Genomic DNA, 16,899 nt, shown 5'->3' with positions numbered 1-16,899 from the left:
TGTTGGACTTCAGTTGCCACTGATGCCTCACTAGTACCCCATACTGCTGTTGCAGCTTTTCTCATCCACACGTGCACACACACACCTTCACCATCACCACTGCTTTTGTCAGGATCTCTCCCTGCCTCCTCTCCCCCCCCCCCCCTTGCCACCTACTGAGCTTCTCAAATCTTTGCAGGTGCCTGAATGCAGGGACTGGGAACTACTGCACAATTATAGTCCGTGCAGTGCCATAGTCCTACCTCTTCTTCTCTCTTTGGAAGTGCACCCAGAAGAGGGACGAGGTGAGTTAATGGACTCTGAGCGCATGGCAACCGAGTCTCTCCATTCACGCAACACCCGTCAATGAGGAGTTTAGGTATGGAGGGAAGACCATGAAGGTGACCTTGCAGTAAAGAGCTAGCTTTGGGGGGGCAGCGAGGAGTTAGGGGGCAAGTTCTGTGGAAAAAGGCAGTGCTGAGGAGCTTTGGAGGATTGAGGGGGTGCTGTGGTAGAAAATGGCAAGAGGAACTTGTGAGTGGTACCACTGGTGATGGGGTGGGGGTGCAAGCCCGTAGATGTGTTTTGGGCATCCCCTGCTGCTTGTTGCCTATATCGCCTCATGGGTTTTGCTGGCACTGATGCTGTCTGGCTTGTTGTATTGAACATGCATGCCTACTCTCCAGAGCCCGTCACTAACGAAATTCCAGTGTTATGTACATCTGGAAGAAACTGGTTCAGAATCATTGGCCTCTTTCCCTTCCTTTGGAAATAAAGCTGCGTTGCTGCATTAGCACCTGGAAAGCAGGCACGACTGAGGTAACAGATGTATTTTGCTGTATTATTGCTATTACCTTTTTTTTTTTTTTTAGCACAGAACATTTTTTTAAAAACACCCAACTTGTAAACATTGAGGTCACTGGGGACCTATTAAGGATTTGCTTGCCGTATTGAACAAGAGGTGGCTTTGACTTTGCATTGGCTGAAGGATAATGGGCTCTGATTTATGTCTTTCGAATTTCTATGACATTCCACCAAACAGCCCCTCTGCAGCTGAACTGGTCACTAATGTATTATTCCTCCGCTGGATATCGATGAATAAATGCATTATCATCCGTCAAAACCGACACCGACTAGAAAACCACCTCTGCGCACCATCCCCCCCCATCCGCTCCAGGAAATTTTCATCAAGATTTGTATTCATCTTAATTAACCTTGATTTTGCTACATAGTCCTGGACGTAGGCTGAATCCTGGGGAGGGAAAGAGTGAGATCTGCTGAGGGAGGAAGGTTTGTGCTGGTGCAGACTGATGGACTAACATATCCTCTCCTTTTTCTGCCAGTACTCACAAAGGAGAGCCAGCAGCAGCGGAAAAGCATCCCTCGTGTGTCTGGCGTCCCACGCCTCCACACGGAGCCACGGTGCTAGGCACAGACAGACTTAAGCAATTGCTTCGGGCTCCGAGCAGCTCAGGGGCGATCCCAGGCTCGCTTTTTATTATTATTATTATCCTTACTTCCTCCACGCTTTCCGCCCTCTCTCCTTCCTTAGGGCCTCCAATGGGCTAAGTCCCCTCTCCCCACCTTTGCATCCATGCTACACCACCAGTACGAACCAAGAGGTCGATTTTAAAACGAGCGCACGTGCGCCCATACACACGCGTATCGATGTGCGAGCAAGGATGCGCTAGAATTTTTAGTAGTGCGTGAACTTGCGCGCGCACGTTTTAAAATGCACCAATTGTGCGTAAGAATGCTCCTAATTTTAAGAGGTTACTTGAGCACAGCTAGTGCCCGTCTTCCATAGGACCTTGTCAGATTTTACACACGTATGTCAGCGAATGTCAAAACATGCTCGTGCGAGGCTCGTTCCCAGTTTTGCAATTAGTCCACCGGTTTGTCCAGTTAATAGCGAGGTTTCTCAGACCTCTGTAGTTCTTCATCCTACTCGCCCTCCCAGTTGACCCGGACCCCTCACCCTGTTCCATAAGGCCTAAAACTCGAGATCTACAGATTTGCTCCTCATCAGGAGCAGCAGTAAAGTTATGTGGATATCTAGCGTACACATTCTGTGGTTTTCAGTTTTAATATAATCAGAGTTATGTACATAAGTCTTGGCCCCGCCCTGGAATGCCCATGCCCCACCCCCTTATCCGAGCACGGGTACATAAGTGCATATTTTCCAGCATTTTAAAAACTGCATTGTTCGCAGGCGGCCCACGTATGCACGTAGGTGGTCATTTTTGCACGAAAAACGCTTTTAGAATCGACCTGCAAGTGTATAAGCTGTTGCGTATCATGATAATTCTGACAGTAAACACTCTCCCCCCCCACCCCCCCCATCATTCTGCTCACTGGGCTGGCAGAGCCTGGGTGGCTGCAGAAGGAGGAGTACCTTGCTCATCACACAACAGTGACACCTTCCATATGGCTCAGGGGCACTCTTGTTCCCAAGATAGATGTGGGCCTCATCCCTACTACTACTACTACTTATCGTTTCTATGGTGCTATTGGATGTATGCAGCGCTGTACAAATACACAGAGGAAACAGTCCTTGTTGTACAGAGCAAACAATCTATTCAGGACAGATGAGCAGGACAAATAAGAGACTTTCGGAGTTTCTTTTCATATGGAAAATGGTTTTAAAATAACAAGGGTAATACCAGAGAACCCAGGGGTTAAGATTTAAAAGCAACTGGGGGCCTTAGGCCGGATTTGAATAAAACCAGAGAAGGAGCTTGATGCACCAACTCAGGAAATCTGTTCCCAGGATAATGCACAGCAAGGTGGAAGCATGGAGTCGGGAGCTAGTGACGGAGGAAAAGGGCATAGGTACCAGCACCTTGCCCAAGCAGTGGAGTTCATGAGAAGGGGCGTAGGGAGAGGTTGAATTGAATTGAATTTTTGGTTGGATCACGGGAGAAGTCTCTACTCAAAGAATGTTACAGAATATCTTAAGTTAAGAGGTGATGAGGCGCTGCAGAGTAAATGCATTTGTAAGCGAGTAAGAGAAGCCTGAACTGCAGGCAGAAACGGATTGGGAGCCAATGACTTGAGAAGCTGGTACTGATCCTGGAGAAGAAAATTAGAGTTTTAGTGGGTTGTGACGCCTTAAAAAAAAAAAAAAGCCCCCCAAGATATATTGTACACAGGTTTTCAAGACCTCACATGCCTCCTCTTCAGACTGATGTCTTTTGCATTGCTTTGGACCACCCTGGTCTGGACTCTTAGCTTTTTGTAAAACGTGCCTCGACTGGAATCTGCAGAAGACAGACATTTCTTAGTCTGCAATAATCTGACCAGTGGGTCTGGCCGTGGAGCTTGCTGGTTCGGTAACGGAGACGTTAATATGCAGAGCTTGGTGGCTTTAATTTTGATAGCCACCATTGGCTTAAGTAACCTGGAGAATTCCCCTCCCTCTGTTTCGCACAGCAGTCCGATGTACATGTGCGGGTGTGACTATAGAGAACCTGGGGAGGTTTTGGAGGACGGGCGTTAGGAAGACTGACTGAAGTGCTGTGACACACGCCTAATGTTACTGGGGTATTTCGGATGTACAGCCCACTCCCCCTTATCAGGGACAGAAAGAAATGTGTTAGTGGTGATGAAGAGTTGCTGCTCTCATCGTTAAGCTGTGACTGCTGTCATTGCTTGTCTCAGTCGTGGGTAGCTCTGAAAGTTTATGACCTCGAAACAGTCTACCAAGCAATAGAATCTTTTCAAACTGGATGACGTACTGCGTGCTCGACTCTCTTTTGCTTTGCATCGCACGCATTTCTATCCTTGCTGTTCCAAACAAGGGAAACACGTTTTGCAAAGTTAATAGATGTGGATGCTCGTGTTTCTTGCTTTTTTTTTTTTTTTCTCCCCTAGCTTCTCTTTTAAAGTGGTGGGGCATTTCAATCTTCCCTGCCCCCCACCCAGCACCCCCAGGAAGGGGAGAGGGGGGAAGAAATCTCAGCCATCAGGTTGACAGAGACACCTGTAACCGGCCAGACTCGGAGTTACCTGAGCACCGGGATCCAAAGAGAACGCCAGTTTGTGACCCCCCCCCCCCCCCGTCCTAGAATTGTGGTGGCCGGGCAGCATGGAGAGGGGGACGTGAAAAGCATTACGACATACAGGGCTGTAGTTTACCCCCGCTACCCCCCTCCCCCCTTAATTCACGACAGTCTCAGGGTGACTGGAAATGAAAAGCTCCCAGGGGTGAAAGTCGGGTGCCAGAGCGGATTCGGTCACCCTTTGCTACGGTCGTGCTTTCACAGCAGTTTTACCCTGAGGCCGTCGGGAACTGGTGCCCTGAACAAACGGGTACAAGTCCAATCCCCTAGTTTCTGAAACTGACATCCTGGAGGGTGAGAGGAATTCCCTGCGATCCAAGAGCTTTTCTGAAAGATTGATTTCAGGGTCAGTTGTGGGCAGGGAAGGTCTCTGCTAACAAAGCCTATGAACCTGTCTGGAGCGATTTTCCCTGTGATGCCAGAAAGATACGTCAGAGCCTCAGCTTTTGGAATGTTTTAAAATGATTTCAGCTTTTCTAGTGGCCTGGCCAGGCCAGTGTATCAAGATAATACGGTTAATGTGCAAGGGAGAATTAGCCTTAGAAATAAAACTTGGAAGTTTATATACTACTTTGTCTGAAAAAAAGCTGCAGAAAAGGTGACACTGAGAAACGAGATTTCAATTCCCTTACTCTTCTGGCTGAGCAAATCACACCCAAAAATATTAACTTAATAATCAGCATGATGGAGTCTGCATTCCCTGTGAAGAGTACAGGGAGAAAAGCTAGCCAGCCCAAACAGGTTGCGGCAATAGACAGAGCTCCAGGAACGGAAGACATATTCCTGCGAATAAAGTTTCAGGAGAAAAAGCAATTAGAAAAAAAAAAATAAGGGGGTGTTTCTGGGATAAAGGCCTGGACGAAGGAAAGTCGGGGCTCCAGTCAAGGTGCCATAACCCCAGAGGCCTACAAAAGGGAAGGAAGCCAGATTAGAGAAAGGAGGTCAGGAAGAAAGACGACAGAAGTGGAATCCTTATCCCCCTGAAGAGACCTCTGTACCCATAGGCATGGAAAGCATCAGGAAGGTTGCACGAACCATAGCATAGCTCAAGGGCTCACTACCATAACGATGGTTTCTCTTGTATGGTGCTGGTGCTGGTGCTTTGCTGCGACTCACAGATTATGACTGCTAGGGAGTATAATAGAACAGAAATTATCCTTATCATCAATTCTGGTTTTTTTCTTTTTATTTCTACAGCTGTTATGACTAACCCTTCCAAGAGTATTTTGGATGTTCTGCTTGTCTATAAGGGGACCTCTTGATTGGCATACTATATTGATTAATATATGGTATAAAAGAACATGACTTGCGTATTTCATAAATTACCAGAAAAGTGCTCGGTCAGTGGGGTTAGGGCCATTGCTAAAAGAAGAGATGGAGTTGAGACAGAAAGTTGCATCTTCTGGTTTGAAGCTGCGGTCGCAATTGCATTGCCTTAACAATAGTGCCCACTAGGGACAAGTGTTTTTGTTACGTTGAATTTTGTTCCATTTTAGTACACGCTGTTTCAAAATAAAACCAAAAAGGTGAAAGCAACATTGGTTCGCCCTGTACATCCCTAGTGCCTGCATGCCCCGACTGCTGTAGGAGTGAACAGATCAGGAACTGATAGGAAAGACCATTCACATTTTGCAAAATAAGAGGATAACTTTAAAACATGCGAGTGTGTCCATATACGTAGCTATATGGACGCAGAGGCATGCGTATTTTATATCGTGCATGAAAATATGAGCACACTATATAACATGCTCATAATTATACTCAACAACATGTTTCTGTATCTAAAATATATGTGGCATTTATTTTCAACATAACTAAGGGCCTCATTTTCTAAAGTGTCGCAGGTCTGCGATACTTTAGGGAATGAGGGGCAGGGGGGCCGAAACGGGGGGCGGACCTGCACTATCCGGCAGCGATCGCACCGTCGCGGTGCGATCGCTGCCGGTTTCGCACCCAATAGCGCCACCATAGAAGGTGTAGCTATTGGGCGCGAACTCGGATACGAAAAGGGCCTTTTCGTCGTCTGCGGCGTCGGCCCTGGTGATGCCCCGACTCCTCCTCTTCCGGGGCCGACTCCGCCCCCATTTTGGTATCGCACGCGATAAGGGACATTTCGCGTGCGATCCTTTTAGAAAATAAGGCCCTAAATAAGTTTTGACTTACCTGGCTAAGCGGAGACAAAAGTCAGAAAAGTTTCCAAAAATGCTACCTATCCGGCTAAGTGGCACTCTTTAAGACTTATCCGGCTAGGTGAAATAGCCGAATAAGTAAAAGACCAGTGCTACTTAGCTGGATAACTAGCATTTGAAGACTTTTTGGGCTAGCTTACTTATCTGACTAAGTGGCGCTTCTTAAGACTTAATCTGGATAAATCAAAATGTACCTGGAGAAGTGGCACACATCTGCTATGCACGCATATTTGTGCTCTTAATTTGAATCATTTCCATGAGGAAATTTAACTTGCATAGTTTCCTTAGCTCCTTGTCTGCTTTTACGCATGTACATTTTCAAATTGTATAGCATGAGTGTGTGAAGGAAATCACAAGTTTTATCAATTAGTCCACCAGCTTGCCCAGTCCATCTCTGAGTCATCAAGACCTCCCTGGTTCTTCAGCCTGAGTGCCCCCCAATTTACTCAGACCCGTCTCCCAGTCCGTATTTGGTTATAAAGAATGTTATTAATAGGTGTAAATATGTGCAGGTAAGAGCCGCAAACACGTCGCTTTCCCAGGTGAGAAAATAGCAACTCGTATGTGTAAAGGTTGCCCCTGCCCCGGACCACTCCTGGACTACCCTAGCCCACACCTTTCATATATGAGCAAATGTATTCGCACACCATTGCTTGCGCATGTATGGTTCAGGTTTGTAAAATAGCACTTAATGCGAATGTGCTCATTTGTACGCATGCAACTCTTTTAAAATTCTCCTTTAAGCTTTTAGACTAGGTGACGTGTAAGAAACTGTTCAGTTTCACTGTGCTCAGATGTACAGGCTTCCTTCAGAGCCAAGCGGGTATTTTGCATACCGTAGAGTACTTTTTCATTGAGGCAGAGAGGGGTATGTTGACTTTCCCCTTGGGGACAACTGATCTGAGTGATGGCATTTCAAATGCTGAATGAAAAATCCCTGCATCCTCTTTGATTGCTTACATTTTTATTTAATTTCATCTTTTTTTTTTTTTTTTTTAGAATAAGAAAGTTGGAAGGATAGGTTCTCCATTCCCTTCAAATTCTGATGACTTCCTGAGACCGCTTCCTAATAGAAAGCATGTTGGGTTTAATCATCTCTGACTAGATGTCTAGAAAAAAAAACGTAGTTTGAGGACGAAGACGCATGCCTCACAGCCTCTAATTTAACAGTCATAAATGTTTTTTTAATTGGGCCACCTGCAAGAACAAATACAAAGACTAAGAAAAAAAATCTGTTCTTTCAGAATCGTGATTGGCACTGACCTGACTTTCAGATGAATTATTAAACCACCTACTTCTTTTAATTTTACGCACAATGGTCTTTTTTTTCTCTTTCCTCTGAGGACTGTAAGGAAAAGACTCTTTAAAATCTCCAAAATTAAGTGTTCTCATTTGAAACTGGTGATGAGATTTTCAGCGTGGGGGACAGAACTGTAAAACAAAACAAAAAAAAAAAACAGATTAGCTGGAAAAGAAAAGGAGAGAAAAAGTCTCAGCAAGGTGAGGTCTTGCTGCTGGAAAAAGTAAATAGCAGGACCCGGGCTGTTCTTTCAAGCATTTATCACAAGGGCTACCTTGTCATCATTTATGCTTTAAGCTGCCTGACAAAATCTTCCTGCGTTCAGCCTCCTCTCCAGCATTTGGAGACTCTGGCACATCCCGATGCTTAGTCTTGCTTTTACAATTTTTCTGATGTTTGCATTGAATTGTGGATGGCTGGAGACTAACTCTGAGCCCCAGGTGAGATAATCTTTATCATCTGAGTAGCTGGAACCAAACGCTGTAGCACACTGTGCTCTATATTGTAGGGCAGTGCAGTGGGAGTGCTGTGTTTCTGGGGGGAAAATCCTGCAGGCGAGATGCGAAATTAAGGTCTTGCACTGGTGGCATGGCTCGAACGGTTCAGCACGGCCAACGAATGTTTCAGCAACATTCCTCTCCACTTGCAAACACAGTAGGAAGCAGAGGCTTACCCTGAAATCAGATGATACAGAATTAAGAACTCCTTAAAATATTTAAACAACCTCCCCTCTTCTTTCATTTGTCTAGCTCTTGAACTGGTCAGCTCTTGGGCATGGGGACACACAGGGAGGGTCACGGACCATGCAAGACCCCATGTCTTCCTGGGGTTCCTGCACTTGGGGGAAAAAGTTCACTCGAAAAGAGGCCCTTAGGGTTTTGTATTCACCGGGGCTTTTCCTGCAAATCGGTCAAGCCCTCCGAAAAGAGCTCATCCACACCACCTCTGTTATTCAAAATAAAAATCTTTACTGGCTGATGGCAGGGGAAGCACCAAGGTTAGTGCCCCACAGCAGCAAATCAATCCAGAGCAAAGTTAGCAGATATAAGCACGGTCTCATTCTCCTCTTCACAGATCTTCCCCAAAACAGGTCAGGTCTTTGGGATGGGTGCTTCTCCCACCCTGGGCCCTCCTGGTAGCTGTAATCATTTCTCTCTCCTTTGAGTCTCTGACTCCGGTGAACCTTCCCAGGCAGGCTGCCCTTCCTCTGGCACCTCCCAGTACACCGGTCCACTTAGCCTCCAGGGAAATCCTCTTCTCCTCAGGACTCCCAACTTCACTCTGGTAGACTTTCTCAGGCAGGCTGCCCTTCCTCTGACATCTCCTAGCATGCTCGTCCCCAGATTCCAGAGCCCGCTTCATCAACCTCAGGACCTCCAGGAACTCCTCAAATCCACAGCTTCCACAGAACTCCAGTGCTTAAGATCCTCTCCTTACTGTCTCTAGCCCTTCCTTCTGCCCTGTGCTAAGGCTGATTCGCCACTCCCCCCAAGTCACCTGGGCACAGGAGTTTTGTTAACACACAGACCCCTCCCAATGGGTAGTGGTCCAGTACGCCAACATACCTCCAGTACACTGGCCTCACACACAGGGGCAGGGTCTGGATGGAGACTTCTGACTCAAATCGCTGGCAGGATGACACATTTGCCATTCCTCTTAATGGCAAGTCACCCACGGGGGGGGGTGGGGGGAGAATTTGACTTCCTGTTACATTTATATCAGTATACATTGTAAATAATATCTTAGTGACTGACTGTGACACATCCAATAGCAATTATTCAAATATTATTTGTCATTAATCCAAACGCAGTTTCTGAAACATTATTTGTGATGCATCTAGTGGCAATTGCCAAAATATTGCTTGAGATGCAGCCAGCTAAAAAAAAAAAAGCAAAGGGTTATTTAAAACATTATTTAAATGTTTCAAGCAGTGGTATAATTCTAGTTATCTCCTGCAATCAGTGAGTTTTGTGACTTAACTGTACCTAAGTGATAACGTCTTGTGTCCATACTGCCATACTTGGACTCCTGATGGTCTCAGGTGAACCTTTAGTGCCAGGTGCAGTGATGATTTTCTATGTGACTCCCAAACGTGGGTCCTATGTAGGAGCCCATGGGGCACACACATACATGATTAAAGATCTAAACATGTATACCCTAGAGTAAAGGTGGGATTGTAAGTAAGTTTTAGGGGTGCAGAGACCTGTCTGCTACAGGACACTTCCAGTTCCCCTTCCCCTTCCACTTCACGATCCTAAGTTCAGGAAAAAGACAATGTGTTCTCCACAGAATTAGACTTTTATTTATCAGGTTTGGCAGGATTAGCATGTAGAAGATAACAACAATACTGGCTACTAAGCACCAGTTTATCCTAAAGAAAGTTCTGTACCATGGATGGTTTAAAACATGCCATAAACCTTAGCCTGCCTAATATATTAATACCTATGGCTAAATTATTTACCCCTGGTCCCAACTTCAGGTGATTTTCCTCTGTTTACCTCTGAAGCAGGCTCTGGCTGGAGGTCTGAAAAACCGCCTGGAAAGGAGGCTTGCATCTGGCTCTGCTATTGGCAGAGCTGCCAGGCTCTCTGGGGGGCTTGCTTCCAGATCTGGTACTAGCGGAGCTGCCGGGCTGCTCTTGGCTGCTCACTGCCTCAGACTTCATGCCACCGTTCGACCCTAGGCAAGGTACCTCCTCTCTCAGGTCTCCTGGCCATGTCTCATCTTCTCCCTCCTAGATAGCAGGGGGTGCTGGGTTGCTTCAGGTCTGCCCCCCCCCCTTTCTCCTTATTTGCCCCTGTCTTATACTTTCCAGCTGATAAATATGCATAAGCTCGTGCATAATCATGTAGTGGGTGGAGGATCTTTGCTGCATTACAGGTCTTTTCCCTCCTCCCTTTTTCTTCAGGGGGGGGATGTCCTGCCACATATGGACCAAGGCTGTATACCAGCATCAACGTTTTCTCCATTTCAGAATGCTCCCCCTTCATCCAAGGGTAGGGGCCCCTCTGACCTCTGGACTTCCCTTGGCCGGTCTGTGACTTCTGCTTATGAGCCAAAGTTGCTGCATTGTCCCTCTGCCTTGGTTTTATTTTCACAGGCAGATCTTGATAAGTATTCTTCAGTTCTGGTTTAAAGTTCTCATCTGGGCAAAGTTTCTTTTCTTTAGCTGTGGCAGTGTTTTGGCCTGTCAGCATAATGGTCCGCATACTTTTTGGCTATTATGATTCATTTTGGGTGCTTTTAGTGGTTAAACATGGGATATCTCCCTACAGGATGGGGAGAAATGATAGAGATATTTAAATATCTCAAAGGTTTTCATGCACAGGAGGAAAGCCTCTATCAATTGGAAAATGGCTTTAGAACAAGGGCTATTGGGATGAGGGTAAAAGAGGGCAGGCTCATAAATAATCTAAGGTGGTGTTTCCCAACCTTCTCCTGGAGGCACCGCACACCTATGCAGTGGTGTTTTCAGGATTGCCACAATGAACATGCTTGAGATGGTTTTGCATACAATAGGTCTGCAGGAGAGGATTGGGAAACACTGATTGGAGGAAGTATTTCTTTACAGGGAGGTGGTGGAGACAAGAATAGTATCTGAATTTAAGAAAGTATGGGATAAGCACAGAGGATCTCTGAGGAAGTGGTTGGGATCGAAAATATGAATACTTGGTATGGATGAACAGTCTAGATAGGCCATATAGTCTTTTTCTACTATCATGCATCTATGTTTCTGATCTTCCCACTTAACTAAGTCTCTTCTGCCCTGATCCTATAGGATTGTGTGTGTGTGTTTGGGGGAGGGAGGTGGGGAGTGGATCCTGGGCCCTAAGCATTAATTTGCTGCGCCTTTAATAGGTGCCAGTAACCAAACTGGCTGCAAAGGTTGTACCCAATCAAAACTTTACAGATAATTTGGAGTAAACATAAAATATGGCACTTTGTGCAAATTACTTGCAGGTGATATCTGCAGAACAATTTGAATGGGTAAATAAGTAAACCTGTGACTCTTGGATCCCTAAAACCAATCTTGAAGGCCCAACCTTATTCTGGATAAGAATTCTGAAGTCTCCCTGGGTTACTATAAATGTTGGGGTTGCTTTTCCAATCTGATCTCCTAAATTGGATCCGGTTGCTGGATATTAACTTCTCCATGTTTCCTCTGTTTTTCTGTCTCTGGGGTCCCTGATGGCCACAGGTGGGGTATAACACCAGATGGGTGCCCTAGACTATTCTATCCCCTTCTCCACCACTCAGGGTGGATATTGGATAAGTATCCCACCTTCTCTAATACTTCTGCTCTGCTGGCACTGACCCTTTAAGGCTAAGAGCACCAGATAGGAAACACTTATTTAATTATTTCAAGGTATTTCTAAACCGCCTTCCAGACCAAACCAGTTGGTTGCCCAAGGTGATGTAAAACTAAAACCAGTTCCCAAATAAAACAAAAAGGAGGAGAGGAAAATCTTCATTGCAACAGAAATTCCAAACAGGAAAGTTTTCTCTGACCTCAAAAGGTGAAATAATTCAAAAAGTGTCTTGCAGCTCTAAAATTCTGGATCCCAGTGATTAGGACCTAAGATTTTTCCAGGGTAAAGGAAGTGAAAGGATAGACTCCTCTCCTTCCGACGTCCAACCAAAACTCCATAAAAGGGATGTGCATTCATTTTGAATGAATGCTTAAAACGCAACAAGTGAGGCCATTATCGGTTTGTTCCAAACCGAAAGAACCAAAAATGGCCTCTCATAAAAATATCCAAAAATTTTCAGGTTGTTTTCATTTTTGTGCAAAAAACAAACAAAAAAAAGGGCCTCCCAGAAGCCCTCTAATCCATGCCCGCCCAGCAAAGAGAAGACCATGCCCTGGATCTACCTAGCCAGGCCTCCATGGGCCCCTCTGACCTCACCCTTGCCAGAGCAAAATCTAGGCCAGGGCCCTGGCCTACCCAACTGGACCTCCCCAGGTATATCCAGGGCCTGCCCAGGCCCCTCTGACTCCCACCCCCACCCTTTAAAATTTTCCGGAGGCCAGGGAAATGGCACCAGCCATCCCTGAGACAGATGCCAAAATGACATCACTTTGGTGCTGTCCGGTGAGCCTCTGGCACCATTTTTTACAGCACAGAGAGCAAGGGCAGGAGCGAGTGGGATTCGCTCCTGTGCGTCCAACTTTCTGGAGTTAGGGATGGGCTAAATGAAGGCCGGGGAAATCCCCAGCCTCCAAAATATTTTAAAGGGAGGGGGTTGGAGTGGCTTAGTGTAGTACTGGCTGGAGTTGGAGAGGCCGGGCCCAGGCTGGATTTTGCACTGGTGGGGATGGAGGTTGGTGGGGCCTGGAAAGACCTGGCTGTGCCCGGGGAAGTCTGACTGAGTAGGCCTTGGTCTCAGGTATGATTTGTACCAGCGGGGATAGGAGTCAGAAGGGCCCAGGGCGGTGTCAGCTGGGGCTATGGAGCCCAAGACAGGTAGACCTAGGCTTGGGGCTTCCTTTTCCGGCAGCAGGGAGGTTAGAGGAACTCTGGGAGGACTCTTTTGTTTTGCTCTTTTGCTTTGAGGGTTTTTTTTAGCCATTTAATGTTTTGGCAGTTACAGGCAGTGGAGTGGCAGGCTACAGGCTGCCCCCCCCCCCCCCCCCCCCGAGTCTCCTCCCCCTACACTGCATGTAGTCTTTTATGATATTGCATGCCCTACTTATTAGCAATGTGCATGTGTTTAGTTTCATTTAGTTTTTAAAACAAAAGAAAAATGAACACAGTTTTGCTTAGTTTTCCTTCATTTCATTAAAAAAACAAAACAAGATCTTCAATGTTGTAAAAAAAGAACCAAAAAACAAAAAAAAACCCCTACTCCTGAGCCCTCTCAGGCCTCCCTTCAGGACCCTCTTGTTGAAAATTGCCCCGCAGCTGCTGCTATTGAAAATGGTCCCTGCAGACCGAGATCTGTGCCAATTTTGCAGCACCAAATGGCACTGGCCAGACCCGGCTGACACCATTTTCTTTGGGGAAAAATTACAATGGTGCTGGCCTCGTTCTGGTGGCACCGTTTGAAATAGCAGCAGCCATGAAGACATTTTCAACCTGACGTGAAAGGATTTGCAGGGGAGGGCTCAGGAGTTGGGGGGAGGGTGACTGTGGACCTGACGTTTTTTTCATTTTAAATTGGAACAAAAATCCAAAATGTCTGCGAAAACCCTTACTGCTTATGCATACCCAGATGTATTTCATTCTTCCCGAATAAAGATTTCCCTATAAATTGCACTTGCAGGCTGATGAAAAGCTTCTGGTTTTTGAAGGCACTCGTGGCAAAAAAAATGAAATCCTTTGCTTTCCAGCTTGGACCTGAATGTAGATTTCCACGGAAATCTGCAACTCCCTGTGCTGTCCGGCAGGAGAATGCTCGTCACTTTTATCCCAGAAGCGTTAAGGGAATTGACAAGTAATTGATTCTAATTTGTCTGAATACTGTATGCTGATTTACTATATTTTTGCTTTAAGTGTTCAGTCAATATGGTTTGCTGATGCAAAGAGCTGGGCTTGCACTCAAGTGTAAGAGTGTTGAAACCGACGCATTGGATCAATTCTTCTTTTCCTGTTCTTGATATGGTGATTTTTTTTTTCTTTTTGCTTCATAACTAATTACCGCCTTATTCAACCCCCATTGGGAGTCTGCACTTTCTGGCTATAAAGTTCTCTCAGAGAAGTTATTGCTGTGGTCGAAGAAAGAATACATCAGAGGCCTCTAAAACTCATTAGAAGATTGGGGGGGAGTGGGGCTGGCCTAATTTAAAATTAACACCACTAACATTACCAATCGTGCACCGGATCATGAATACGAAAATCAGCTCTGAATGGCAGAGGCCATCATGTGCTGTTGGGGTTTTTGGAGAGAGGGGGAGGGGTTTGCATTTATCGCATCTGACAGCACTCAAAGTGAAATTGGAGTATTGATTTTGAATTATTATTCCGCTGACTGGTCTTGATGTGTTCAGCGGGGAATTCATCAGCTGCCCTTTGTGTACCTGAGCACCTCCCTAACAGTGCTGTTATTTCTTTTTTTTTTCTTCATTTTCTTCGCAGATCTGAAGCCCTGGGTGTCAAATTTCACTCACGCAGGTGTGCAGGACTTTTCCCAGCTGGCCTTGGATGTCAACCGAAATCAGCTCATTGTGGGGGCAAGGTAAATCTAAAAACATGTCATTAAAGGTGGATTGCTGCTTTGAACTCTTCACTCGCAGTTGATTAGCTGGAAACGATGTTGTTTTCCAGCTGTCACACAAGCCTTCCAACAGGTCGGGGTGGGGGTCACAGGGCAGCATGGTCATGCCAGAACTGGCCTTTCTTACACGGTTGGCCTTTGCATACCAAAGATAATGAACGGCTTGCACAGCATTTTTAAAGCACTGAAAAGGATTTTCCTGCCTGAGAGGATGGGTGGCAGGGTCGCTTTTGGCAAGCACCCTCTATTCACCCACGGTCGTAAGCGGCTAGCGAACTATTGTGTTGTGGAGTAGGCGTTTCAGTGCAGAAGGGGAGGGGGGAGAACTAGCACCAAGTGACGCGGACTTATGAAAGAATGCGGTTGGCTGACGCCGACTCGTGAATAAATGTAATTGGTTTTTTGTGCACGCGATTGCTAAGCTTGGCAACATGACAGGAACAATCATATTTTCTTAAGAATGTCACTAGCAGGCTAGGCGTATATACATTTTTTTTCTGTAGTGTTTTGTTTTTGAATCAACATATTGTGGGCCCAGGATGATTTCAGCTTTTTCATAGATGTACTTCTTGTACCGTGTGCATTTTTCTTAAACTACCTTGCTCTTTTTTTTTTGGTGTAGCCAGTGGGTGTTAAAGCAACAGTATTGCCTATTTTCTTGTTTGTGTTTTGGTGACCTTCTACATCAGCAGTGCAATGCACATTGATGTCTGCCTTGCTTACTAGCAGGCCGATACACAGGCCGATACAGTAAGGAGCGGTAGGGAGAGCTGCGTTAGTGCCGGGCGCACCCGTGGTTGCCGCACGCACAGTCCAGCTCACCTACCGCTCGATACTGTATGTAAATAGCTTGCAAATGCAAGCTGCGTCTAAGAAGCGTCCGTGAAGCGTTAGGCCCGCGCAACCCATTTTACTGTATAGAGCGCTATACAGTATCCTGGGTGCGCTGGCCTAACGCTTCACGGACACGCTGGTATCTGTCATTTCAAATGACATTTGAAATGACAGGTACCAGGAAGTGGACGGTTCTCCTACGCGCGGGATTGCCAGTCCTCTCTCCCCTCCTCCCGAAGCAAGGCGCGAAAAGCAGCCTTGCTTTTCGGGAGGAGGGGCGAGAGGACTGGCAGTGAAAAGCAACGAAGCGACTTACTTTTTTTGCAGCCCCCTCCGGAGACGGACATCGGCGACGAGGGACCGCGGCTCCCCTGCCTCCAGTTGCCTGCGAAGATGGACGCATCGCACGGGCGAAAGTGGCCCCTGTGCGTGTAATTGGGCCGCTCAAGATGTGACGTCACGTCTTGAGTGGCCAATTGCACGCACAGGGGCCGCTTTCGCCCGTGCAATGCGTCCATCTTCGCGGGCAGCTGGAGGCAGGGGAGCCGCGGATCCTCGTTGCCAATGTCCGTCTCCGGAGGGGGGCTGCAAAAAAAGTAAGTCGCTTCGTTGCTTTCACTGCCAGTCCTCTCTCCCCTCCTCCCGAAAAGCAAGGCTGCTTTTCGCGCCTTGCTTCGGGAGGAGGGGAGAGAGGACTGGCAATCCTGAGCGTAGGATTGCCCGTCCTCTCTCTCTTGCAACTTTTTTTTTTTTTCGCTTTTTTCCGCTTTCGTTGCTTCGGGAGGAGGGGAGAGGACTGGGGCTGCCCCGGAGACCAGCACCCATGGACGCGGCCAGGGCAGGTGAGCGGGGGCTGGGGGAAAGTTTGCCGCCTACCCTTACCCCTGCCTCTAACGCAGGGGTAAGGGTAGGCGGTAAGTTAACAGGTTAAACACGCGGCAAAACAGCAGGGTAAAAAAGCGATAGTCGGGGCGCGCGTTACTGTATGGGAGGGAATAGCTAATTTGATCGTTTACATGTAATATACATGCCGGGGGCGGAAGGGGTTACCTGGTGATTTAAGGACGTGGTAAGAGTAGGTTAAAGGGGATTGTGATTCGCAGGAAGGGCTAACGCGGCCGAAAAGTGGGTAGAAAGCGGGTTAGGAGCAGGATAACCGCAGCCGCACTTTACTGTATTGACCTGTAGTCTTGCTTACTAGACTGTCAAAATAGTAGAATGACTCAAGACTCATAAAATCTACTCTACTTGTTCATGCAACTTAATCTGTTTTTATTTTGACCTGATTTCAGTGTTATCTGTTATCTAATATGTTGATTTT

At 46.6% G+C, this 16,899-nt stretch overlaps 1 protein-coding gene across 1 annotated transcript in view; it reads left to right on the top strand.

Moving 5' to 3' along the window:
* The window catches only part of SEMA5B (semaphorin 5B), a 750,498-nt gene that overhangs the window by 394,910 nt on the left and 338,689 nt on the right, over positions 1-16,899 (top strand). The window contains 1 exon segment of the mRNA XM_029605220.1: positions 14,606-14,705. Coding sequence (XP_029461080.1) covers positions 14,606-14,705 — 100 coding nt within the window.

This window comes from Rhinatrema bivittatum, chromosome 6, assembly GCF_901001135.1.
Source record: "Rhinatrema bivittatum chromosome 6, aRhiBiv1.1, whole genome shotgun sequence".
NCBI classification, from domain to species: domain Eukaryota; kingdom Metazoa; phylum Chordata; class Amphibia; order Gymnophiona; family Rhinatrematidae; genus Rhinatrema; species Rhinatrema bivittatum.
Note: the sequence above shows the minus strand (reverse complement) of the source record. Positions and strands in the feature narration are given on the sequence as shown.